Source organism: Pogona vitticeps, chromosome 6 (genome assembly GCF_051106095.1).
Source record: "Pogona vitticeps strain Pit_001003342236 chromosome 6, PviZW2.1, whole genome shotgun sequence".
NCBI classification, from domain to species: Eukaryota; Metazoa; Chordata; class Lepidosauria; order Squamata; family Agamidae; genus Pogona; species Pogona vitticeps.
Genome location: NC_135788.1, coordinates 32791363 through 32817935, shown reverse-complemented (window position 1 = coordinate 32817935; position 26573 = coordinate 32791363). Strand labels below are relative to the sequence as shown.

At 40.5% G+C, this 26573-nt stretch overlaps 1 protein-coding gene across 12 annotated transcripts; it reads left to right on the top strand.

Annotated features, from left to right (window-relative positions):
- The first annotated feature begins 3350 nt into the window (after positions 1-3350).
- TMEM196 (transmembrane protein 196) lies at positions 3351-25518 on the top strand. Of its 12 annotated transcripts, none has more exons than XM_078377181.1 (6): positions 3351-3632; positions 18322-18378; positions 20394-20648; positions 21659-21732; positions 23006-23084; positions 24783-25518. In XM_078377181.1, the coding sequence occupies exons 1-6, from the start codon at positions 3480-3482 to the stop codon at positions 24843-24845; spliced, it is 681 nt and encodes a 226-aa protein (XP_078233307.1). In that variant the 5' UTR covers positions 3351-3479; the 3' UTR covers positions 24846-25518. The 12 variants fall into 12 exon arrangements, with proteins under 12 accessions (XP_078233307.1, XP_020636998.1, XP_020636988.1 ...); XM_020781339.3 differs by having other exon boundaries at positions 23003-23084; XM_020781329.3 differs by having other exon boundaries at positions 3351-3644; positions 23003-23084.
- The last annotated feature ends 1055 nt before the right edge of the window (positions 25519-26573 follow it).

Here is a 26573-nt window from a genome sequence, read left to right as displayed (position 1 = left end):
GAGAAGGTCCTTTTCTCAAGAGCTTAAAACTTGAGAAGGGCTATAAGAAGATCTATGGCCCATCTTACCATTTGGTGGCCCTGGGTGGAGCTGATGAGAGTTGTTGGTGAGGAGATCTAGAGCACCAAATGTTCCTCATCCCTGGATTAAGTCGTGTCTACATCAGAACCAGCCTAGTGGTCCTTTCTACTGTTCCTTTTGCTTTGATTTAACCTCCTTGGGCCACAGAGGTTGCCTCACATCCATCATCCCTCATTTATTCCTTCAGTACTAGAACAATGAGGGGCAAATCTACCAGTTCACATAGCAAGTTGTTTTTTTTCTCCAGTAGATGTCCCAGCATGCTTACTGAAGCTAGCCCACCATGTTGCAAAACACACAACATCATTCCACAATATCTGAACATTGCAACAAACATTGCAGAAACATGAGTTCTTCTGTAATGAGATTCCTGGCAAAATTTGTAGCGACTAAATCTATCGCACCATCTGAAGTTGAACTATTCTCTACACCAGTGGTCCCCAACCTTGGGCCTCCAGATGTTCTTGGGCTTCAGCTCCCAGAAATCCTGGCCAGCAGAGGTGGTGGTGAAGGCTTCTGGGAATTGCAGTCCAAGAACATCTGGAGGCCCAAAGTTGGGGACCACTGCTCTACACAACAGCTTTTTAATGATCAGATCAGTGGACACATGTACATATAGTCCAGTATCTGTCTTGATTTTGAAGATATTCTTCATTTTGCCAGCCTTCATGGTCACTGATGGGAATAACTGCTAGCGCTAGCTTGGGACAGGCAGGTATACCTAAAGAAATAATCACAGGAGCCAGGGTTCACTGTACCAAGCGTGCCACTATTTATTTCATTACATTTATAACTCGCCTTGCCACCATCATGGAACTCAATAAATCATGCATAGGACATTAAGGTGGTCTCGTAGTGAGCAGACACAGACCTTGGCCATTGCCTCATATACTCAGATCATGCCCTGAGGTGTATGTTTTTGCTTCCTGGCAAAGAAAAATTTCAGCAAAACGTGCACAGGAGGTATCGTATGCCAGTGAGAGAAAGGTGGCAGATAGTGGGGGAAGAACATTGTTTTACAAAAAAAGTCAATCTTGGTCTGAATTAGCTAAAACAGTATCTATATACATTTTGAAACTGATGCTCTCAACCAGATATGGGAGTTTTGGAATTTTTTCCTCACTACAGCTATTAGAATTCATCAGGAATTTCCCCAGCTAGAGTTTTGGTAGCTTGAACAACAACAACAAAATCCAGGTTCTCAGAGGAGTTTCAGAATACACACATGTTCTCTGCCAAGGCTCTGCCTGCAGCACTGGCCATTAAAAAGACATGGATGGTGCTTTCTAAGCTCCATGGGAACCGTAAAGCATTAGGGGACTATAGTTTTTTGAGACCTGCCATCTATCGAGTTTAATGAACATAGAAAACACTGTTCCTAATGCTTTGCAGTTCCCATGGAGCTTAGAAAGCTCAACCCATGTCCATGCTTTAATAGCCATCTGCAGAAAGAGTATTAGCAAGGAACAGGTGAAGATCTTTAAACTTCTTTGAGAACTTGGATTTTTTGTTTGTTTGTTTTGGCTAAACCTACCACAGGTTCTAGCTGGGAGAAGGCCTGCTGAATTCTGTTACAGTACTTGTAATAGGGGAGAAAGAACCACCTGAAAATCTCATGCATACTCTCAACACCAGTTTGTGATGTTAGATGAGAAATACTTCTCAAGCCTGTTGGTCCTGTGATCATTTCTTTAGGAATACCACCCTTACCCCAAGGAAGTGCTAATGATTGTTCCCAACAATTACCATGATTGCTGGGGAGAGGAATCCCCCAAGTTAAAAGTGATACTGGTCTTTACCTACATGTCTCCACCAACCTGGTCATGAAACAGCTCTTGGGAAGAGAACACCTGAGCACCTTCGGTGTCAAAGAATTAACCCTCTTTTTATTTTTATTTTTGCCAGGAAGTCAGAATTTTATGAAAGAAGAACCACAGCAAACCCTGGGATTACCAATTTGGCAAAGTGGCTCCAGCTGCTAGGCAGAGAAAAAACAACACAGCCCACACGTGTACATGGAAACATCTCAAAACAGGCCTTCCTTGCCAGGTCTTGCCTTCCCTTGTTCACTCTCTCTCTCTCTCCCTTCCTCTTTTTCTTTCTTTCTTGTTTCCCCTTTCTCAAATTTTCTTCAAATATTTCTAATCCTTTATTTTAAAGACCTCCAGACACCAAACAGAGGCAGTATTATTTTTAAAAAAACAGTTTTCTCATTCATTATGTTTGTTATTGTCAAGACATAAACCGGAAGAGGAGAATTCATTTAACCCCAAAGCTTGCTTCCAGTTATTTGTTATAAGTCGAGAACAAAACAAGCGAAGGGGTCCAGAAAGCATGTCTATAGTCTCCGATTTCCTCCCATGTGCCATCTTTTCCCACCCAAGAGACTCAAGGAATTTCCAGTTTGCACCTGGTATGGAGGATCTATAAAGACAGGGAGGCGCCTCAGTGCCAACGTGGTGCGTGTTGGGCCCGTGGTAGAGAGGCTGGTGTGAACTCCCGTTTCTATCTCTGCGGGTTGTGCACAAGTCTTTTCAGTGGGGTTGGGTTTTCCCTTTGGGCGGCCCCTCTTTCCAGCCAACTCTTGGCGAGGTCACTCCAAAGAGAGGGAAGGAGGCGATCAGACAAGGTCAGCGTCTCCCTCTTGCTTGCTTGCTCACTCTCGCTTGCCTGGGCGAAGAAGACACCAGCCGGGCGCGAGAGGAGCGTGGTGCTGAATTTAATCCGCCTTCGCCAGCCTCAAGGAGAGCAGCGAGGGAGAGGGAGAGACGTTATTACAGCGTTGGTTGAGAGGGAAGGACGGGGAGGGAGGAGGAGAGAAACGCACAACCCCAACACGCGCGTGGCCGAACGAGATCGATGAGGCCACCACCGGCTCTTCAGAGAATCGGGTGATCAGGGAAAGCGTCTGGAGCCGGAGCGCCTTCGGAAAAGCTTCAGCTTCAGCACCCCGGACAGCTCCTTGCCGAGGTTTCCCTGGTGGGGCTCTGCGCGTCGGCCGTTCCTCCTAAACCGGGCGGCATGAAGGGGGCGCGGGTAGAGGATCTGGCTGGAGATGCGTAGGGATCGCGCGCGCGAGAAATCCAGCCTGAAAACATTGATCAGCCGAAGATGATGATCCAAGCTGGGGCTTCTCAGCACCTCTGATTGGGGTGATCTTCAAGCCAGCAGCTCGGTTTGATTTGGAGTCCACCCAGCCACCCTCGCCCCCGCCGGCCTTCTCTCGGTTGTGTGGAGGTGACGCCTGGCTGGTTGCTGGGGAAAGGCGAAAGTTTGCCTCGGAGGGGGGGGGAAGAGACCAGTCCCTCCCCTCCCCCACCCCCGCACCCCCCGTCTGGGAGAAAGCGAATGCGTTGCTTCCGGAGCTGATCGGGTAGAGGAACGATGACCGAGCGAGGATGTGCACCAGCGGCCAGATCATCGGGAGCCTCCTGGTGCTCTCTGTGCTGGAGATAGGGCTGGGGGTCTCCAGCGTGACGGTGGGGGCCGTGAGCTTCAGCCTGGTCCTGGCCAACGCGGAACGCGGGACCCAACTGGGAGACTCTTCTCCGGTATGGAGCGGGGTGTGTGTACGTTAAGCCATTTCACTCTCTCTCTTTAACTCTTGATGGTGATGGTGCGTGTTCGCCGTGCGTGCGCTAACTTCCCGTTCTTCCACGCTGCCCCCCTTCCCTCCACCCCTTCCTTCCAACCCCGCAAGCTTCCCTCTCCAGCTTGCATGCTTCGTGCTTTATGGATCTGCTGCATGCTCGAGGTGTATATAGACTGCTCTTAGCCCTCTTTCCAAATCCCTTGGTCGATTTGAGGGGCAAGGGAACCTGAACTTTTCAAGAACCACCGGGCGTAAAACTTCCCTCCCCACTGAGATTGGTACCCGCAGAAAACTGGCCCAGGCGTTTGTCAGTCTTGGAATCTGTAACGGGGTGCAAAACGCTTTTTCCCCCTGCACCCCACGTCCAGCATCGGATGGTGGTTCAAAGATGGAAAAGGTGGATTCAGGTCATACTCAGGGACATGTCTTGGGAGGCATGCTTTGGGAAGGGAAAAACAAGGTAATCATATGTTCCGGAGGCATTACATCATTTTGTTGGGAGCTCAACAAAGCAGTGCAAGTAACTCTTCTCCATGAAGGGTTTCATTAGGGTTGGAGCACATGGGCAAACTTCAAGCATATGCTCTTCTTATGCTTGTACCTTCCTACACATTTGATTGGTTGCTTTCCTTGCAATGATTATTTCCCTGTAATAAAGGCAAGTGAAATGGCTCAGAATAAGATAGGATGGCTTTTTTTTTTAAAGCACCATCCATTTCAACTGCTTATTTACTGGAAATACACTGTGTGATTTTCCATGGGAATTCATAAGACCTGCATCCAGTGTAATTGCAAGCAAAGCTGGGCTCTCCAATCCAAAGTCTACTCTTTGATATGTTAAAATCAGTAGAGTTTTTCTACACATAAAAGATGTGATCCAAAGGAAGGTAGTATGTTTGATTCCTATTGAAATTAATGAAATTTTAAATTTAGTTATATTTTTTAATCCAATGGGATAAGATAGGGCCTTAGCATGCTTTTTTTAAAGATTGCATCTAGTGTTGCTAAGACTGCATTTTTAAAGATTGCATCTAGTGTTGTGATATACAGCAACAATGTTTAAACTACTTACTATGGAAAGCCAGTGGAATTTTCCATTCTAATTAATGGGGTATGCTGACTGTGGATTTCAGTTTGCATCTGCATTCATGCTAAATCACAGCCTGCAAGGCAAGTTTTCCAACTAATTTTAGATTACTAACAGGGAAAGCAAAAGCAGCTTCTTTTAGGTCTCATAATCTGAATTGCCTGAAAACGTCTTCAGAAGTGGAAAAATGCAGATTCATAGATCATTGAACAGCTGAGATAAAATGAAGAAATGATGATGATGATGCCAAATATATGTATGCATGCATAATTCCTTCTAATTTAGGCCAAACTACCGTGCATTCCTTTGTTTGTTGTAATGTTTACTTTGCACTCTTGTTATATGTTTGATCTTGCTATGGAAATTGAAAACAGCTAAGCAGTGATTAACTTTGAGCAGAAGAAGTGCTTACAGGGTGATAATAGTTACAAGTCACAACTTTGATGTTTGTTTTTGTGCAGGAAGCTATAAAAGAGCATGACTTGTTTTTAGAGGACTTGGGGTAAACAGTAAAATCTTTGACAAGTAATTGACAACAGGGTAAAAAGCTGTGTACAAAAGTTTTGCTAGTACTTGATTTCTAGTACTGTAATCATAGAATAATAGAAACTTGAATTTGGAAGGGGCCTACAAGGCCATCAAGTCTGACTCCCTGCTCAACGCAGGAATACAATCAAAGCATATCTGCCAGGTGATTATCTAAGTTTTTCTTGAGTGCCTCTGGTGTTGGAGTACTCACCAACTCCGGAGGTAACTGGTTCTACTGTCGTACTGCTCTAACAGTTAGGAGGTTTTTCCTGATATTCAACTGAAATCTGGCTTCCTTTAACTAGAGCCCATTTTTGCGTGCCCTGCACTCTGGGATGACTGAGAACAGATCTTGCCCCTCCTTTGTATGACAGCCTTTCAAATATTTGAAAAGTGCCATCATATCACCCCTTAGTCTTCTTTTCTCAAGGCTAAACATACCCAGTTCTTTCAGCCTTAATGCTGCTCTTTAGGATCTGCAGTCCTCAGTGTTAACCTTGTAGTTACTAAGGTGAAGTTTATTCAAATGAGTTTCCTGCATTCTCCTCCGTCCCCCCCACACACACACCAGTTCTCTTTGGGCATAACAATGTGAGTACATCACTTTGCATAATATTGTATATCAAATATGGACCACCTCATATAGGGTGTTATTAAAGCCATGGTAGAATCATGCATCTATATTAATTCTTATTGCAAAACAAGTCTTTTGCAGTTATCTTTTCTTGTAGTTATCCTGTTATCATGGTTATCCTGTTTTTATCATTGTTAATGCAACTGGCAGATAATATTCATACTGAATACATACACATGTATGGATGCCTAGGAAAAATATCATGATTTGCACTGTGCAATTTCACAGCCTATATCTAAGCTTCATTATCTATCTGAGCTACATTAAATTATTGGGCTTAAGCGGTATAGAAATACTGATAAAAATGAGCTAAACTGAAGCTATTGTGATTATAGTATGAGAAGAAAAAAACTCAGTGGAAAACATATCAGTGCTAGGAGAAGTAGAAGGCAGTAGGAAAAGAGGAAGGTTGAATGTGAGGTGGATTGACTTAATAAAGGAACTACAGTCTTTCGATTGCAATATCTGAGAAGGACTGTTGGTGATAGCACCTTTTGGGAGGGTGTTTTCATTGCATCACCATAAACTAGAAGCAACGTGATGGCATATAAGCATAATCCAATTGTAAATTATAAATGGGATTATAATAAATATCCTAAATTGGTTTATAATAATGCACTGTTACAAATCACAAAATTCAAGGCATTTAATAAAACAGCAAAGCAATGATAAAGCAATAACACATTTCATCAAAATGTGATGAGGAAAATGCTTGGGCAAGCATAGATGGATTTGATAGGATGCACGGCAACAGCATCATGTCAAAAGGATCTTGGGCAAATGATTGTGATCTCTCCTCGAGGAGTCCTGGATACTATAATTTTATCTGGGTTTCAATAGAGCTGGCCCTGCCATTAGGCAAAATGAGCCATCTACTTCTGCTTGGGAGTAGGGGGCAGATGCTAGGTAGTAGCCTGTAATTTCTCCCAAACTCACTAATATTGTCCTCTTCTGGAGAACCAAACAATCCTGCATTCCCTATTCTAGGCTGCTGCCCTCAAATATGTTAGAAGGCTTTATCTTGCTGAAATATTGAAATAAGATTCAACTGCTAGTTCAGTTGGCTTCTGTACATAGCATGGGAAAGTCCACCCTACTCTTTCCCTCAGGCAGAAAAAATGGTCCAAGCCTATATTTCAGGGCTAGTTACAGAAAGAATTCTCCACACACTCACAGAACTACATTTCCCACAGATCTCTGAGAAAAGCAAGGAATCAGACTGGTTCATAGAGCAATATGTCTCATATTTGCTGGCTTTTGCAAAGTCTAATTCCTACAGTCAGCAATTCCACATGACACTGGTCAGATGATAATCGCATTAATGGGCTGGTATGTGCAACCAGAGGTTGGGAATTTGATTCCCCACTGTGCTCCTTGTGAGCAGAGGCAGCTTGTGTGGCCCCTTGGTGAACTGTACAGTCCCAAGATGCCCCCCAGAAGAAGTGAATGGAAAACTACTTCTGAATATTTCCTACCTGGAAAACCCTGAAAAGGGTCACCATACATCAGAATTGACATGGCAGCACATTTTTTATTATTATTATTATTATTATTATTATTATTATTATTATTATTATTATTATTATTATTATTATTATTATTATTATTATTATTATTATTATTATTATTATTATTATTATTATTATTATTATTATTATTATTATTATTGTTATTGTTATTGTTATTATTATTATTATTATTATTATTATTATTATTATTATTATTATCATTATCATCATCATCATTATTATCATTATTATCATTAGAGAATTCAATGAAATTTAAGTCCCTAAAAGTGGTATTGCAGCGTAATAGATCCAAAAAACCAAGTGCTTTAGTTTTAACACAGTTGATTTCTGGTACCAGGGATTTAAAAAAGGCAGAAAAGGGCAAAACTAATTACCTTGAACTTTTGAAGAGTACAGCCATTAGAGCAAAACTTTTATGTACACACACTTCCTAAAGGTAACATAACACAGAAATGTAATTAAAGGCCTTTGACCCACTTCTGTCTTCAAATTACTTCAATTTGATGGAAGCCCAGTTTCACATGTAAGTGGCTAAAGGCAAGGTTACTATGGAAACCTTAACTCTAAATACCCCACTTTCCATCAGGGTGGAATAACGCTCATCTTGGTTACATGTATGGTCTCACCAACCACCCAGATGACAACCAACCAGGTTGTCATCTGAATTTTTATTGATTGGTTGTGATCTCAGCATTTCCAAGCTGCATTTCAATCTTTTTTAAAATGCTCCTAGTGGCTAATAAAATCAAGTTCATAATCTAACTCAACAATAAAGCAGGCATACTAAACATTTATAAAGCAGAAGACAAGAGTTTAGAACATGTTCAGAATCACTAGAGGTTAAAAGATCATCTCAATATAGTTAACATGCTGTCAAATATAATCAATAATCAACACAATCAAAAATCTGGGCAAAAGACAACTGAGATGTTCGTGTGTTTTGAAAATGAGGAGGATGGTGTCAAGTATTGCAGGACTATAACCCTGGCATCTGTAATACATCATTGGATTTATATTAAGACCAATATAAACTAATCACAGTAGGAAGGAATCGCTGTGTGAAGTGCTGTTTCTCCATTAGCAAAAGATCCAGTTTTTAAATTCAGATTACTGTTCTGCAGAGCTCTGATCCTGAGTCACTTTTATCATTTCCTTTTTACAGTTCAGACATGTTCACATGTTCTTGATGTTGTGTAGTAATCCTGATGAGATCAATGGATCTGCTTATTTCAGGGATGGTGAATGTGCAGCCTTCCAGGTATCACATTATAACTGCCACCATTCTTCACCAGTATTAATGCTGGCTAGGGTAGACCAGAGCTGTGGCCTTATGACATCTGGACAGCCATGAATTATCCACCCAAAGCATGTAGCATATAGTCAGTGCTAAGCCCTGCTTAGCAATGACACTGGACATCAGACACATTCTAAGTACAGGTTAACTAATATAATTTCTATAAAGGGTGAATCCTAACATGATCTCTGAATATTTCAAGCAGCTGGATGGCTCACAATATCTGACACTGGTGGTGCAATCTGGTTGATTTACAAATCTTAAGACACAGAAATAGAGTATGAATTTTGGGTCTTATGTGCTTTCTGATTACCAGCCTTTAGAATGCTGTATTTGAGAGGCTACAGTCATAAGATCTAGAAACATTTCCCGTTTAAAATCAGAAACCTGTTGATATCAAATAGGAGTCACCTGAGTTGCTCTATGTAGTTATGTAGCTTTGAGCAGGGCTGGAGAACATGTGGCCCTCCAGATGTTCTTGGAATGCATTTTCTATCAGCCCCAGTAGCCAACATAGTTCTCATGAGGGCTGCAGTCCACTAACATCTGGGAGGCCTACATCAACCTGCAAGAAGCTTTTCAGGAACATCAGCCATGGAAGATCTTGTCTTGATAGCAAGAATAGCACAGAAAACTCTTGACAAATCTTCTCAGACCTAGAATCTAGGTTAGAGATTAGCAGATTATGACCCTTCAGAGTTTGTTGGCTGCAGATCCCAGCAAAACTCATTATTGGTTATCCTGGTTAAGTGTGATCAAAACTCTAGACCAACATCTAGAGAACTACAATTTGTGCATCCCAACATAGGCCAGGAATTATATAAATGTAATACTTGTTTTTATTGGGTGAATGTAATCTACATTGTGAAGACCATTGATAACAATAGGAAGTTCTTAAGTGGAATAAAATTATTGGTTCATTAACTGAATTGAAGAAAGCCAGTGTGCTGTAGATAGAGTGTTGGTCTAGGACCTGGGTTCAAATCCCCAACTGGCTTTAGAAACACACTGGGGTGAGTGTGTGTGTGGAACATAAAACCACTCCTTAAATACATACCTTGAAAACTGTGTTGGGGTTACCATAAATCAGATCCAACTTGACAGCATGTAACATAACATAAATTAATACTTCTAGGTAAAATATGGGGAACCTTTACCCCTCCAGATTTTTTTTTATCTACAGTGGCCAGGGGAAAACCACTGCTAAGCATTAGTATGGTAAAACGTTGCAGGTGCTGTAGTCTAACATACTTGAAGAGCCAAAGATCTCCCCCCTCCCTAGTTCATTCTCATCATATTAATTCTTAGTTCTTCTAGATGAGATCATCTGAAGCCAAGTGAACTTTGTATTGGTTGTTGTAGGTTTTTCAGACTATTTGACTGTGTTCTGGAGGTTTTTCCCCGTAATGTTTTGCCAGTCTCTGTGGAGGAAGAAAAACCTTCAGAACACGGCGAAACAGGCAAAAACAAACAAACAAACAAACAAAAAGGAAAAAAGGAAAAAAACCACAACAACCATTGGATCCCAGCCGTGAAAGCCTTCGAAAATACATTGCACTGTGTATTATTCTTCAAGCACACTGTGTAGTCTTGCCCTGTGCTATGACCTACAGTAGACCCTCGCCTTACAGACGGCTCGACTTACAGACTTTTCAAGTTACGGACTTCTCTGGCCGCAAAATTTAGGTTCGACTTGCAGCCAGAGAATCGACCTACAGACCAGAAAAAAACCAAAATGGAACAAAAACGGCCGGTTATGGGATTAATAGGTTTTCAATGCATTGTAGGTCAATGGAGACTCAGCCTACAGACTTTTCGACCTGCAGCCACCATTCCAATATGGATCATTTCCGTAAGTAGAGGGTCCACTGTATCTTTTTCTTTTGGAAAAATGAGGAATAGCCATTAAGGACTGGAGTTTTGACTGGAGGAGGCTCCATTGAACATAGTGGAACAGTAAGCATTGTGTCAGATTATAATGAATATCTGTAGATTCTTAATGTGGAATCATAAGTGGAATCAGTAAAGTGCCTCAGAATATATGGATTGAGAGCGGGACTGAGACTAAATAATATATTTAAGAGGAAAATCAGGTAATAGAGAATATTCAAAAGAGAAATTGGAGAATAGGGTCCCTATTTAAAATAAATTTTAAAGGACATTCTGGGTAATTCTGCCTTATTGATTGATACTTCTGGAGTCAAACTTCTGCATCGTTCCCTTTGGGTAAGAAAATAGCTTCTGTTAAGAAAACACAGATTAAAAGATAGATCAATGCATACTAACATGTAAAATGGATGACTTACCCTGTTTCCCCGAAAATAAGACCTAACCAGAAAATAAACCCTAGTATAATTTTTCAGGATGCTTGTAATACTGTATAGGCCCTACCCCCAAAATAAGCCCTAGTTAAGTGAAACCCCGCCCTCCACCATTGTGCAGCAACCAGAAGATGACATGACTATATTTGAATCAATGTAGATTGTTGTACATGGAAAAAAAATAAAACATCCCCTGAAAATAAGCCCTACTGCGTTTTTTGGAGCAAAGATTAATATAAGACCCTGTCTTATTTTGGGGGAAACATGGTACTTAATCTAAACCTTGTGAAGATCAATCACTGAGTTAATCAAACTTGTGCATAAAGCCATTTCCTTTATTTTCGGTACAGATGTAAATATATCCTCTTGGCAACTGGCATGGGCAATACAGCAAAATGCAATAAACTCTGAGGTCCAGGAATCCAGCACACGGATTCTCAATGCCTTCCTATTTGTAATGCTTGCCATGCTCAGACAACAAGCACTGTAATTAGTCCCTTGAGGTGAATAGAAATGCTGCTCAAGTTTTTGAAATCCCCTACTCAAATGGAATGAGCTGGTTCTCCATAGAAACGGTGTAACCAATCACAGGAGTAGATTCCGCACATAGGCATGCACTGTTAAAAGGATCACAGCATATGTACAGAATAGCTGCTATAGATACTGGCATGGAGAAAGGCACGCACACACACTCACGTACACATACACAAAGACAGACCAGAAGGAAGCATGGATGTTTTTTTTAACAAGTCTAACACATACATGTCACATCAACAGTACATGTATAAAATGTTTCCATTACCACTATGCTAGAATGCCCATCTCTCTCTCTCTCCCTCCCTCCCTCTCTCTCTCTCTCTTTCAGTTCTTGTTTTTGTAAAGAAATGTCAAGGATGAAATCTGCCTTGAGTCTAGGAATGTTTTTCTTCTAATTTGAGGGTGTGATAGGACTGCTGGTTTTGGTCATTCTGCAACACTTTGTACCAGTGTTCCCCAATCTGACTGCACTTCAGATGGGTTGGAGCCCAACTTCCATCATCCTCAGACAGCAAGGTTACAGACTTTTGCACTATAGACCCCAAAGTCTAGAGTGCTTTTGGGCAGGGAGCAACATTCATTTTGGGGCTTATCTGGATATGCCTATATCCCTGACTCTGTTTTTACCCATACATGGAAGCAGAGATACGCTTGCATAGGATTTAGATTTGCATTAGCCCCGAATCAGGACAGATCTCTTATATTCAAAAGATGAGCGCATGGGGACTTATTTTGTTTAGAATTCTGAGAATGCTCCAACCAGCATGGATTTTGCAAGCTACAGTATAGTCCAAAAAAGGGAGAAATTTTTGAAAGATCTGTCAGAGGTTTGGGATCTGACATCCCAGGATGATCTTAGTTCATGTTAAGCCTTGTTCCTTTCTCTCCTCCTGATTCACAGCCGTGCACAGACAAACCGCCATCTGAGTTTGTGGCACAGTATACTCATTTACGTGTGTATTTATTCTAATTTATGTTATGCAATCTCTTCAAACGATATCTCATTCTTTCAAATGTATTTGCATTCCTTGGAACAGTTAAGAGCCACCAAAATAGCATCAGCTATAATAAAGCAAAAATAAAAAAAATAAAAAGGCTGAGCAGATGAAAACCTCTCAATATGGTTTCCCATACAAATGCTTATATATCCAGCATAATGAAAGCTTAATGGAATATTTTTACAGAATGACGAAAAGCACAAGGGAACCAAGTTAACCTCATGGGCAAAGAGAATACATATTCTGTGTGTGATCAACAAGGAAGTTTTCCCCCTCCTCATCCTAGTCAATTAAGCCTCTGTCTCTGGTGGGGTTCCAGGGTGGTCATTTTCAGCAGATGTTAAGTCCTACATCCCTCCAGGGTTTTTTTTTGGGGGGGGGAAGCTCCCCCTAGGCTTACAATAGTTAAAGGGGAATGGAAATATGTTAAACTTTCCTCTTGTGCCCCAAGTTGATACAAGGAGCCTTTTAAAATCAACTTTTTAAAAGAGGCCAAGATCAGGGGGCACATGAATGCTGGAGGCACACTGGGGGCCCTGGGGGGACTATGCATGCCCCACAGACTGTACATTTCTCATCCCCACAATAAGGTCTGGGCAGATATTGCAGGACCCAAGTGCTTTAAAGATAGTCAGAAACCTCACTCAGAAATAACATCATTATTTAGAGCTGCTCCATCCAAAATCAGTCTAGCCATGAAGATGTCCAACCTCCAGAGGGAAGAGGAATAGCAGAGAGTGGGTTTTGAGGCTAAGCATCATGATGGTCCAGGAGTCAAGAGCGCCATGATGCAGACAGAATGGGGCCACTTGACAGCTAGCATGCATCACCCAATATAGTTGAACAGACATTTGGTTGTATCAAAAGAAGGGCCTGCTCTTCCTGTCCTCATACCTGCTAATTCTCATCACCACGGCAATGGGGCTATAAATAGTTTCTGTTGAGATCTATGAAGGCTTGCTTAAACATGGGTAGAAGCAGAATAAAGCTCTTATGTCCACCAGTGCTCAGAGGTTAGGGCAACATGGGAGGAAGTGGGCCAGACATGGAACTCCTGTGAGGTAATGTCAGGCCCACTGGCTGGATATTCTCCATTCCTGGTTTATGTAACAGCAAGTACACAAGCTTCATTTATTCATTGTTGGCAGATTGGCATGTAGAGTACTTATGACTCATTAATGAAATGAATGGAACAAATGGTTTATTTTTGCTTTGATTTTTTTTTGTTCTTCCCTGAATTTACTTGCTTCTCACTCCAGCTCTGATAACAAAGAAACTAGCTGAATGAAATCCCATGAAAATTCAGTGACAGCCACTTGTTCATGACACGATGCCATGCAACTAACACAACCTATATGTCTGCATCATTCCACCCACAGACCCAGCAGTGTGGTATTGCTTCCTTAGGGGCTCCCCAAGCACTGCTTTTGGGGGTCACACAACTGATTTAAATTTTCCTGTTTTAACAGGAGAATTTCGAAGCAACTAACATCCATCAGCTGGGGGCAGGGATGTGGAGATGAGTCAAAAGATTTCTTGTGCTCAGTAGTTTTCCAAATCTTGCCATGCTGAAATTCCTCACTGAGACCTCCCCCTGCACCAGCAAGATTTCCCAGCTCCTCACCCCGCCCCCCCAAAAAAAACCAAACCAAAACCTCCAGTGTTTCCCCCATTGATTTTCCCTTGCTTTTTTCACCTCTTCTTTTGCATAAGAGACAACTCTCAGTCCTTTCCTGGGACCTTTGTGTAGTATATACATCACATTTCCTCTGAAAAGAAACAACCACCAAAAAGCATCTGGAGACCCCGCAAGATCTCTCTGCAAGATTTCTCACAGGGGAAAAAACTTTACACAGAGAAATCTTGCTGAGAGGAAAGACAGCTCCCTCCCGCCTTGCTTTCTCGGTTTCTTGCTGATCATTAGAGGCTGTGAGATTCAAATCACTAGAAATTGGGGGAGGGAGTGTCACAATCTTTATGTGAGGTATCCATGTGGGCTCACAAAGTCAAGTCATCTAAACTAAATGTGTCTTTAACAGCCGTTGTCCCCCCCCTTTTTTTGCTCTCACATAAATGTTCATGCAATATGAGCCTCACAACACGACTTCAGAAATTTGATCAACACTGATTTTGTAATACTGTGTTTAAGGGACTTCATTTCAGAATTTATGTTCATAAAAGATTATGATGGTTTTAATCCATTCAGCACTTAGATCTTGTAAAATTTACATAGCAATTAAATACCACCAGAATTTTTACTGTAGACTTACACTCTATCAGCTGGCTGGATAGCTCAGACATTTAGGCATCTGGCTGTAGAGCTAGGGGTTGAAAATTCAATTTCCCACTGTGCCTCCTGTGAATAGAGCCAGCCTGTGTGGCTTTGGGCAAGCTGAACAGTCTCAGGATGCCCCCAGAAGAAGGGAACAACAAACCACTTCTGAGTGCTCTCATGGCACATTATTATTATTATTATTATTATTATTATTATTATTATTATTATTATTATTATTATTATTATTATTATTATTATTATTATTATTATTATTAGTAGTAGTAGTAGTAGTAGTAGTAGTAGTAGTAGTATTAGTAGTATTAGTAGTATTAGTAGTATTAGTAGTATTAGTAGTAGTAATAGTAGTAATAGTAATAGTAATAGTAATAGTAATAGTAATAGTAATAGTAGTAAATATTATTTATTATTTATTATTTATTATTTATTATTTATTAATTATTAATTATTAATTACTACTACTACTACTACTACTACTACTACTACTACTACTACTACTACTACTACTCTCGGCTTTCCCGAATCTGCTGTCCTGCAGATACATTGGTTAGACATACAACAGGAGGATGAGTAGAGGAAACAGTGCCTCCTCTAACCCATTGGCCATGTTGGAGATGATGGGAACTGTCCCACATACCTTGGAAGAGAATGGTTCTGGGTCTCTTCAGACTCTTTTTATCATTTGCCAGGTTTCAGTTGTGGGACCGGGGGGGGGGGACACACATGTCCTACTTTACAGCGGAAAGTCCTCTGTTTGATTTCAAAGAGGTTAAGCTGTTTCAGCAAGATTAATACAAATAAAACAGGCACCTTAAAGATAGACAATTTTATTTTAAGCCAGTGTGAGCTTTGGTGGATCACAATCCATTTCCTCAGACACACAGTATGAAACATTTAATCACTGGTTTATATACTACATGGGTTATGGGGTTAGGGAGCCAATGAAGATGGAGACTGGCACAGAACATGATTTAAAAATGATCATTTGGAGAAAGGCTCTTTTTCACAAAGAGGCAACAATCGCAGGGATGGGAATAAATTAGTCCACCTCCAAACCCCACAGTCCATACTCCCTTATCTAGCTACATCACTGAATTTCATATATGAAAGAATTTCTCCATTCTGGCAAATTCTTATTTCAAAGACTGAAATAAGGTGTCATCTGGCCAACTCTGAGGATCCAGTTAACAAATGCTAATTTAACTGTGGCCAGTCCATCAGTATCCAAGAAATGATGGAGCTGGCATATCAGCCAAAATGTAATGAAGGCAATGCAAATTGTAGGCTGGCTGCACATCCAGTATTATTTAATACAGGGTCTAAACTCATTTTCTGGGCTCTGATCTTGATCCTTAAGGGAGAATGCAACCCTACCAAAATCAATATGAACACCACTTAGACAAACAGATAAACCATTACCCAACAGTACTTCTGCCCTGTCCTCACCGTGCTTCAGTTCAGTAACCTCCATCAGATCCATTGTTACAAGGATGGCCAACCTACTGTGACAGAGGTTTTCAGTAGAACCCCTCAACTCACCAAGGCTACAGTAGTGGCAGTGATATATTGTCATCATGAATCACAGAACTATAGAGTTGGAAGGGATTTCTGGTTTCCTCAAAGTCCAGCCCACCACCAAAGCAGGAAATCTACAATTAAAGCACACCAGACAAGTGGCCATCTCACTTCATCCCTGACAGGTAGTCACTGTGGACACTCATACCACAGTTCCATCAACTTTCAGACACAGCTTTGGCCTCTCTCTATGCTGGAAGAGGGTACCAGAGCACCTTCTCTCACCGCAGATGGTCTTTACCCTTTCCAAAATGTAAAGGAAGGAAGGAAGGAAGGCCTTTCCCAAGGCAAGTGCTGCCCTCTTAAGTTGGTGCCTGAGAGGAGGGTCTCACTCTGAATTATCATCATGGAGAACAGATTTCAACATGCACCAAAGGCTGCTGGGAAAAAAATAATAATGTCTAGTTTTCTGTATTTTGCAATCATACACAAGCTACCAGACAATCACATCTGTCTTTCCGGCCATGGCCTGAAAATACCCTGGCTTTCCTCTTTGGCTTCCTTAACCTCAAAAAAAGTGAGCAGGTGAGATAACAAAGAAATATTTTGAATACACTAGGAAAGAGTGGAACACCTTCTGCCCCTTCTTCACTGTTTGCTTGCTCAGTAGTACTAGCTTACATTATAGACTGTGGAGATGAAGGATAATGAGAATAATTACAGAAGAAAAAGAGGAGGCCAGGAACTATTACATTAGATGCATTTTGTATCTGGCACATTGCTTTGAACATAAGCTAACTTATTATGGAGAATGGTTGTATAGCTATGATCATGTATATTCTAGATTGAGTCTATAGATTTAATAGATGGGCTGGTTTCTGGACTTAATTATCTACTCACTCTTAATTAGTCCTCAGAGAATGGAGTTGAATCATTTAGCCCGTTTCATCAAGACTAGAGAAATTAAAAACTTAGAAAGAACAAAGGGCTGTCTTTTGTGGCTTACTAATTATCAAAAAGCAGAAAATAAAATTCTGAAAGGCCACCCTGCTTTGAAGTTGCTGTGTAATAAAATTTTGACTTAAACTTCTAAAGCCTTAAATTTAGGGTGGAAAGAGACCCTATTAGATTTTTCTGGTTCTAAATAATGCACTTTCAACATGAATCTTTCAGTGCAAGTACTTTATGATGATAAATTGGTGAGGAAAGAAGATAAATTTGGGTTTGTTTGATTCAGCTTCTAAAAAAACATGAAAGAAAGCCAGGCTGGCAACAAAATCTATACAAGTTTGCTTAGAATAAAGTTCTTTCTGTTTCATGCTACTTGTTCTTAGGAAAATTTTATTTAGGACTGTAATCTTCTCACATTAACATCTGAATTTCTAGTTTTAGGCTTTGAACTTAAGTTTCTGAAATAAAATGTTCAGGATATCTGGGGTTTTGAAATGCATGTTTGTTTGTTTATCTATTGACATTTAGATTAGCTCCTGATATTATTATGTCTGTACTCATGATTGTTATGGCTACTGAATGCCTCTTCTAATTCTGAACTTGGAAGGCAACACATACTGCATTATTCTGTTATTTCGACAAGAAATAAGAGAAACACTATAAAGTGCTTTGTATTAACAATATTTATAATATTGCATGTGGTCAGGGATAGATACAACTTGAATTAGGAACAGGCTACAGTTAACCTTGGGAACAAAATTAGAAACAGACTTTCCATGCTTTTATAAGGATACAGAGGTTTGGCTGAAATGCTTCTTGAAACAATAACCTTATAGTCCAGATATAGCCACAATTGTAATAATGATTGTTGTGTTACAGTTTACATTGCTAATTCCACAGTAGGATTTGAACTACTGTTTTAGGCCATCAACCATGAAACACACTCTTCTTTTCATTACAGTTTCTGCTTTGTGGGGTATGCGGAATATTGTGTGCCAAAAAGAAATCAGGACTTATCGTAAGTTTTTTTCATACTTGTTACATATATTGGTAGGTGAAATAGAAACCAATGTGTCTTATATGTTGAAATTTTTACTGCCAGGTGTTTCTCCATTCCAAGGTGGAGATGCAAAAGGCAGGTGAGTGTAGGAAACAGATCAGGCTGATTGCACAGTTTTCATTTAAGGATTGTCATCACAGAGTTTTGCTTTTCTTGGAGTACATTTCCCAGAATTTCTTAGTTAGTATGATCACTAGCCATGGAGAATCAGCAGCCAGCCATTCTCAGACGTTTTTGGCCACAGCCATAAACACAGTATGAAAGAAATATAGGCCAAATCAGGGTTCTAAAAGTCACATAACAAATCCTATAAGGTGGTTTATGTAGAAGTGTTTCCAGTCTGTGCCCCACTTCAAATATGCCTAGGCCTCCCAGGGATATGCCCTCCCCCTGAAAATGGCTGGTCTAAAGCATACTGTTGTCTGACTGTGGACCTCAAAAGTGCTGCTAGATATATATTTTCTGTAATTTCCAAATTCTAATGAATTTGATTGAAAAAATGGACATATTGAACACAGAAAGTGAGCGTGCTAAAGCTACACATTTCTGTGGAAAGGTGGAAATTGCTTGGACTGTACCCATCTTCCACACAGTAGTTATAATATAGGATAGAAGAAAGTATGTGGATGGAGAAAGCAGTTGTAGTAACAAGTGAATGGAGACATAGCTAGGACAGAAAACAGGGAGGAGAATTTCTTCCCTCCCTTGTCCCTTTATCTTCTATCCATCCATCATCGCACAGGTAGATCATCAAGCAGCAAATCGGGCAGTAAGAAAGACCATCCCTGGTTGCATCCACTGTTAAAACAACCCAAATTTAAGGTATTTTGATAAGTCTCAGAGAGCTAGTGTGGTGTTGTGGATAAAGTGCTAGATTATGATTTAGGAGACGTAGGTTTAGATATCTGCTTGGTTAAAGGACATCACTGAGGGTTGGGGGAGAGGGTCAATGGTAAACCATCCCTTGAACATTTGACCTACCTCAAAAGTCCTATTAGGTTCACCATAGGTTGTTATCAACTTGGTGGCATGTAACACAAACACAAACACATCTCTGATGCTTCCCTGACAAACTTCTTCATTTATTCACATGATCAACCATAGGTGACAATGGCAAAACAAGAAATCACCATGGGCAGAAGTGGCAGGAGAGAAGGAAGAAATATGTCCTTTCTGATCTGTTCTTATTGTTCCCCTCCTCTTCTCTATTGAGAGGAGAATGGTTCTGGATTGGTTTCTTAGACTGGTGTTCTGGTGTGATATGAGCCAATCAAAGTTGGAGATGAATGTTCATGGTGGATGGGCAATCCATTCCATGATTTTTTTTTTCTGGGGAAACAGCTTGAAAATATCCCTTTTTGGACTACATTTCCCACAATCCTTGGGGAATTGCCCTGCAGAAAGTAATTTTTCTATGCTGCTCCCTGGGCTCATAGGCCCTTCAACTATGCAATTCCCTTTGATATGTCAAAATTCCTTATCACTTCTTAGCCTTTTGGCTAAGATGAAGGGAGTTTAAAAAGGACTGCCATATCACCTTTGGGGCTCATGCGAAAGGCTTGCTTTTTCACACAAGCATGTTTCCGGATGAGCAATCCTTTTCCAACCATGAAACTTCAACTTTAACATGCGATCATAGGAAAAGACTACATTATTGTTGGACCTTAGTGTTTGAATCAGCCATTTTGTGTGGCCTTGGGCAAGTCATTGTTCATCACTTTCATTTATTTAATTGAAAAAAATATAAATATAGTATTCTACATATAGTGAAAAAGCACAGCACATATGAAAAGTTCATCTAAGTAGTGGCTGTGAAGTCTTACACTGTTCCAAGGAGTTCTGTCAACATGTTTAAAATGAGTGCAAGGCAGAGTCGTATTTATTCTCAGTTTAAATGCACATACACCATCATATCTTTCTCTTCCACCAGATAATCCCATGATGATGTGATTTTTCCCCTTGTCTCCCACCAGATGATACTTTTCTCAGCCTGCTGTATCGGTGGACTAATTGGAGGAATATTAAATTTTCAGTTCCTTCGCGCTCTGACAAAGAAAACCTCAACTCTGTACCCGTTGCACCTTACCTCCATGTCTCTTGCGTGCATCGGCATTGGGGGCTGCACTCTGTCTTCATGGCTCACTTGCCGGCTAGCCAGCTACGAGCAAAGGAGAATGTTTTCAGAAAGAGAACATTCGCTGCATCACTCCCATGAAATGGCAGAAAAAGTAAGTTGGGCATGTTTTACTTCCATTTGTCATGATGGCTTCCAAACAAAATATTCAATAGGAAACAGAGTTCAGTTTTCATCTTTATGAAGTCACCAGGAGGAAATGAAATATTTCAGTGTGATTCAAACTTCAATCTGTCATACAAAGCTATTTTGAGATGCAATGCACTTTGCAGTGTGCACCCATCTAAAGAAAATGCCTCCATTATCTACATTGCTCCATTATATAACCTCTCAAAATGCTTTACCACTAAATCTAGCACTCCCTACATTGGTGAATGGCTGCTTAATTAATAGATCTCTCTCTCTGTCTCTCTTCAGATCACTTCATGAAAATATTTGTTTGTTTGTTTACTTACTTACTTACTTACTCACTGCCTCATTAGTGCAATGCATTATTCTGGGTGGTTTACAACAATAATAAATAAAAACACATATTATTAAGCTGCTAACACGTGCTAAGAGGTATAAGTGATTTCCCATTCTAAGTATTTTGTAAAGACAGAAAGTATATAGCAGCTTCATCCGAGGTATGTGTTGCTGGATTGTACCACTCTGATGTTAAGCAGGGGACTGTACAGATGCATGTCCTCACTAGGACTCTGTAGGGTTGCTGCAACCAAACCCTGGATTGCTAACCAATCAGCTTGATTCAGTCAGGCAGGCCACAAATCATTCTGGACTGAAATGAGATCTTCTAGGAAACCTCAATCAGCTTTTTTGAGCTGAATCAGGGAATTCATGCACAGCTCTATCCTCAGATGCACTCCTGGAGCATACAAAACATGTATCTCAGGGAGCAATTTCTAGCCAAGCCTTGTGTGATTTTGGAAAGCCCAAGGTGTTCATATCAAGTGAGCACATTGAAGCATCTAGTTCCCCATTTGCACTCTGTTCAAGAACAGTTCACCAACAGAACTATCTACATTTGTACAGCAGGTAGAGCATTGTATATTTGATACGGATGTACAGTAATCTATGTGCATATCTTTTTGCTTTTTATATTAGAGAATGAGGGGTATTGAAATAACCGACCTTCCCAGCTGCCCAGTGGTTCCCCCAACACCAGAGTTACCTCCAAGGTATGCTTCGTTTTAGGGAGCTACAATTTATACATTGTGGAAAGTTCTTGCTTCTAAATGAGATGCATACTGATCTTGAGGGATGGTTTGAAATACATCCCAGAAGTATTTGGCCATAATATAAAACTCCACCTTGTGTTCAAAACCCTTCACTTAACATATTATCCCTCTTTGCTTATATCCAACATGTTTTTGGATGACTTACACCTCTTTTAATCAACCCTTAAATGTCTTTTGTCACCTTCATCATGGTTTAACGAGAAACAATGTTTAGTTAAAGAATCGGCTTTGGATGTTTATAATTAATTAGGTGTGAATTCAAATAAATTTATCTGAGTTGTTAATGGGAAAGAACTGCAACATTTATTCACTAGCAGTCAAATGTTGCACATTTCTTATCCAATTCTGTATTGCACTTTCTAATTGAAAAATGCATTGCCATCTTTAATTCATAAACACCCTGACAGCTATGCTATGAGGTGGCTTCTTAGGTGCTTGTTTATATAAACAAGTCCCATCTAGTCCAGCATTTTGTTCCCAGAGGCCCACCAGTTTGACCATGAGAAGCCAGCTAGTAAAGTATGAGTGCAATAGCAACCTTCCTGTTTCACTAATCTCAGCAGAACTTAAATTTGATCATGTAATATAACAGTATATCTGAGACTGATACAAAGTATAATCAGGAAATGCATACATGAATAATCAGGACTTCCACATTACTGTGGATTCTTGTTATGATGACAGTGTTTATAAGCCATGGCAAAAATAGTAGCCGGAATCCTAGTAGGCTGTAGAGCTAGAATCTTATTTGTGCCAGTATAAGTATTCTTGCACAAACTGTGGCAGAGAATTGTCCCCAATCCATGAGTCATCACTCACATTCCTAATCATAAACCAAGTTGTATGACTGGCATGTGACCAGGAATGCTAATGTTAATTAGCAGCAATTTCCCACAGTGATTTTTGTAGTTACAGTTCATGCTGGTATATATCCCCAAGAGGATTCTGGTCACTGTATCTTACAAATGACTGAAGAAACCACTAGCTCTACATTTTTAGCTATGGACTTACCTTCCATGTTCTTTGCTTGTGTAGAAAAGCTCCATGATTCTCATGTAATAAAAGGGGGAAAATAAACCAAGATAGCCATTTAGGTAATCCCTGATCTTCTGGTTTAATTTACTGGATGACATTGTATTTCATAGCAACATCCACTGGACGAGCAATGGCTAATAGGATGTGGGTTTACTCATCTCACTCTGTTTCCCAGCAGACAGGTGTCTACATCACCCCACCCCCACCTCAATCGACACTATCTGGCACCCTATCTGGAAATCCCAGCAGAGACCAAGGTATTAAAAGTGATTGTGGTGGAGGAATGTCAACGGCCATCTCTTTCATAATCAAAATATATCTTCCATATCTTTCTGAATAATAATTGTGTGCTGTCAAGTCAATTCTGACTTATGGTGATCATTTTCTAGGTAGATAGTACTCAGAAGTGATTTACCATTCCCTTCTTCTTGGGGGAGCCCTGGGATTGTGCAGCTTGCCCAAGGCCACACAGGCTGGTTCTCCTGGGAGGCACAATGAGGAACTGTACTCCCAAATTCTGGCTCTGCAGCCAAATGGCTAAGTCACTGAACTATCCAGCCAGCTCATACCTTAGGGCATTAGAAAGATACTGATAGGGGAGACTTGCAGGAGAAGATTGCTTAGGGCAGGGGTAGGAATCTGCTGGGCCTCTAGAGGTTCTGAAATACAGCTCACAGCATTTTTTTTAATTAATCACTTTGGATGGTGTTTTTGGAAGCTGATGTTCAAAACATGTGGAACCACAAAGCTCTCTAAATTTAGCATGGTACCGCTTCCTACTTCATCACATATGTTTCTCCTCACATATTATCTGCTATTCAGAAACATCAACAGGTGAAAGAAGCATAGCTATTGTAAGGAGATGTGAAATCTCGTAAGAAAATCCAAACAGCATCAAAACCAAGGTACTAAAGAACTAGTAGATTCATGTCTATGCCCTAAGTAGACAGTAATCGGAACCATAGAATTTTAAGGGATTCCAATGAAGGACGTGGGAATCTCAAGGAAACTTGCATCATCTCAAAAGAGGAGAATATAAATGGTTCAGTTCAAGGCAGCTGTTTGACACTGGAAATGTAAGGAAACAAACAAGAAAAGCATCTGAGACAATTAAGCTTCATGATTAGTTTTTGGGGCACAGGAGACTGATTTATTTATTTAATTAATTGGCTTGTATGCGGGTATGGCTAAGATCAGCACTTGAGAAGATGCTTCTGCTGTTTTGTGCACAATAGGCTTCCATTCTGTTGCTTAACAACATCTTCCTCTGGGGCTCTCAAGCAACCCCCTTTCATTACATTGCATCATAATATGTGTGTATATGCAGTTGGTCCATCTACATGTTGATCAAGCTAAGTCATCCATGATCTGTAGTTAGAATATTTCCACATTCTCCTCCCATGCATGAGCTCCACTCATCCATGAACCAACTTTTTTTGGTGGAAATTGTCCCTTGAGAGGAACATTAATCCAGGCCAGGAAGGAACGATAGACACTGCACTGTTTGAATGCGTACTAGTAGAGATAGGCACAATCCTCAGTTCTGAGGTTCATGCTGGTGTGGTGCTGCATGTTCCCTTTGCCCTCCTCCCTGCCCAATGACCAGTCAAAGGGCACTCCTGTCCTCCTCCTCCTCTTTGGCTGTTCAATCAGTCTCCAGCAGGAGCATGAGGTTTCCTTGTCTGAGTGGGCGATCAGGCAGAGAGGCAGGGCAGGGAATGAAACCTTGAACAGCCCAAGGGGAGGAGAAGAGGAGTGTACACCTACTGGTGAGTGGGGGATCCAGCCAGGGAGGCAGGGGAAAGGAACACGTGATACCTGTGGTGCTGTGCATATGAACCAGCACAACCCACCAAACCAAGGTTCGTGCCCATCTCTCTATACCCAAAAAATAGCCACATGTGAAACTGACAAGAAGTTGCTTCAAATGATAACAACTGTTTTCAATCTTACAGGAAATGACAGACAACATGTGCAATGGAGGACCGCATTTGATTTATAATGGAAGAGCATATTGAAAAATTTGTGATCTCAGATGCAGCTGGCTTCAGGATGTGCTTTGGGGGTGAAATGTTGATGCCAACAACTTTAACCGAAGGCACTGAAAACATGATGACTTTTATCTGCAATAATTTCACAGCTAAAAACAAATTCTGGCACAGCTCTAACTCCTTCCAGAAGTTTGCTTTGGTCTCCCTCGCTCATTATTTGAAGATACTGAATTGCATATTTTGAAAATGCAGAATAATCATCATGTCTTTGATATCTTCTCTTTTTTCTGTCTAATAATTTAGTCATGGCTGTGATGACATTTGAAATTGACTTTTCAGGCTCCACTCAGACTTTCCTTATGATTATTTTTGGGGAAAGGAAAAAACACAACACAAAACAACGTAGCAGCCCGCAGATGTAAAAATCAAAATGATTTCAATAATGGATTGCTCAATGGCATGAACAGAAAGTAAACTTGAAAAGCTTGCCTTTGCTGTATGCAGAGTCGAATGAATGAATTACGAGCATGCCGAAAAACAACAATGATGTCTTTGTTTTGAAAGACAGAATGCTTTAAGGATGTCATAAGTCAAAACCTGAATAATGCCTTGCTGTAAAGAAACTGTAAATACAATCAATTTGTGAAGTATATTTCATAATTTGTTCATAAAAGATGTCAAATAAAATGAAGCCTAAAAATGTGATAATTTATATTATTATTATTTTATCATTCTTGAACAACTTGTGATATGTTCCATAAACCCCTGTGAGAGATTATACATCCAGGAGTCTTATCAGTCTGGTTAGCTTGTACCTCTTTGGTACCATTTCATGATAGGACTCAGAAAGTGCCAAGGACTTCTTCATTCAATCAAAAGACAGGATGTGGAAAGAAAGAAAGAGAGAGAGAGAGAGAGAGAGAGAGAGAATAAATCTATTGTAAGTTTGTATTTGGGAAATCAGGTTTCCCCAAGTGAATTCACTTTAGCCAAATGCACAGGATTCAGCAGAGAGAGGAGGAAACTGACAATTCATCTTGTTTCCAGCTTGTTAAGGTAGCTCTGCTGTGGCCCTCCAGATTTGCAAGAGGCATGGTTACATCAGAGCTACCTTAACAAGCTGCAAAGAGCTATTTTAACAAACAGCTGATCAGCAATTTCTTCCTTGCTCTATACCATCTCTTTACTCTTTTTCCCCCCTTTGGTCTCCTGGTGCCCTTCTGCACTAGCACTTGCACCAAGCATTTTGAAAAATAACCTGGAGGTAAGGTATGTTCATTTGACGGAAACTGATCTACCTGCAAGTGCCCCTTTGCTTCCCCTTTTCTCACCTTGAACTAGGAAGCTGGGAGAGCCAGCTTCCTGTTGCCAGTTTCCTGTTGCCCATTCAATATCATCTCAAGTGAACTCACTGCCTGAATAGATGCACATTCATTCAGTTTCCAAAACAAGCAGAAATCCCAGCGGCAGAAGGAAAAAAGTGTGGATTGGTGGTGGTGGTGGGGGACTCCGGGCTGACTCACATTGGCTCATACATTGTGCAGTCAACAAAATACACTATAGTACAAATCAGACCATTCCAAACCCTGAACATTCCCCATTTTGTTTGTCAATCTGGACACTCTCTTACTCTCATTTCTTGATGTTATTTGTTTACTTACCAAATAAAAACCCACTGCCACTTTAAAAAGCATTAGATTTTCAAAATAAAAACAGTGCATAGACTTCTGCACAGTAACATTCTGTCTAAATGCA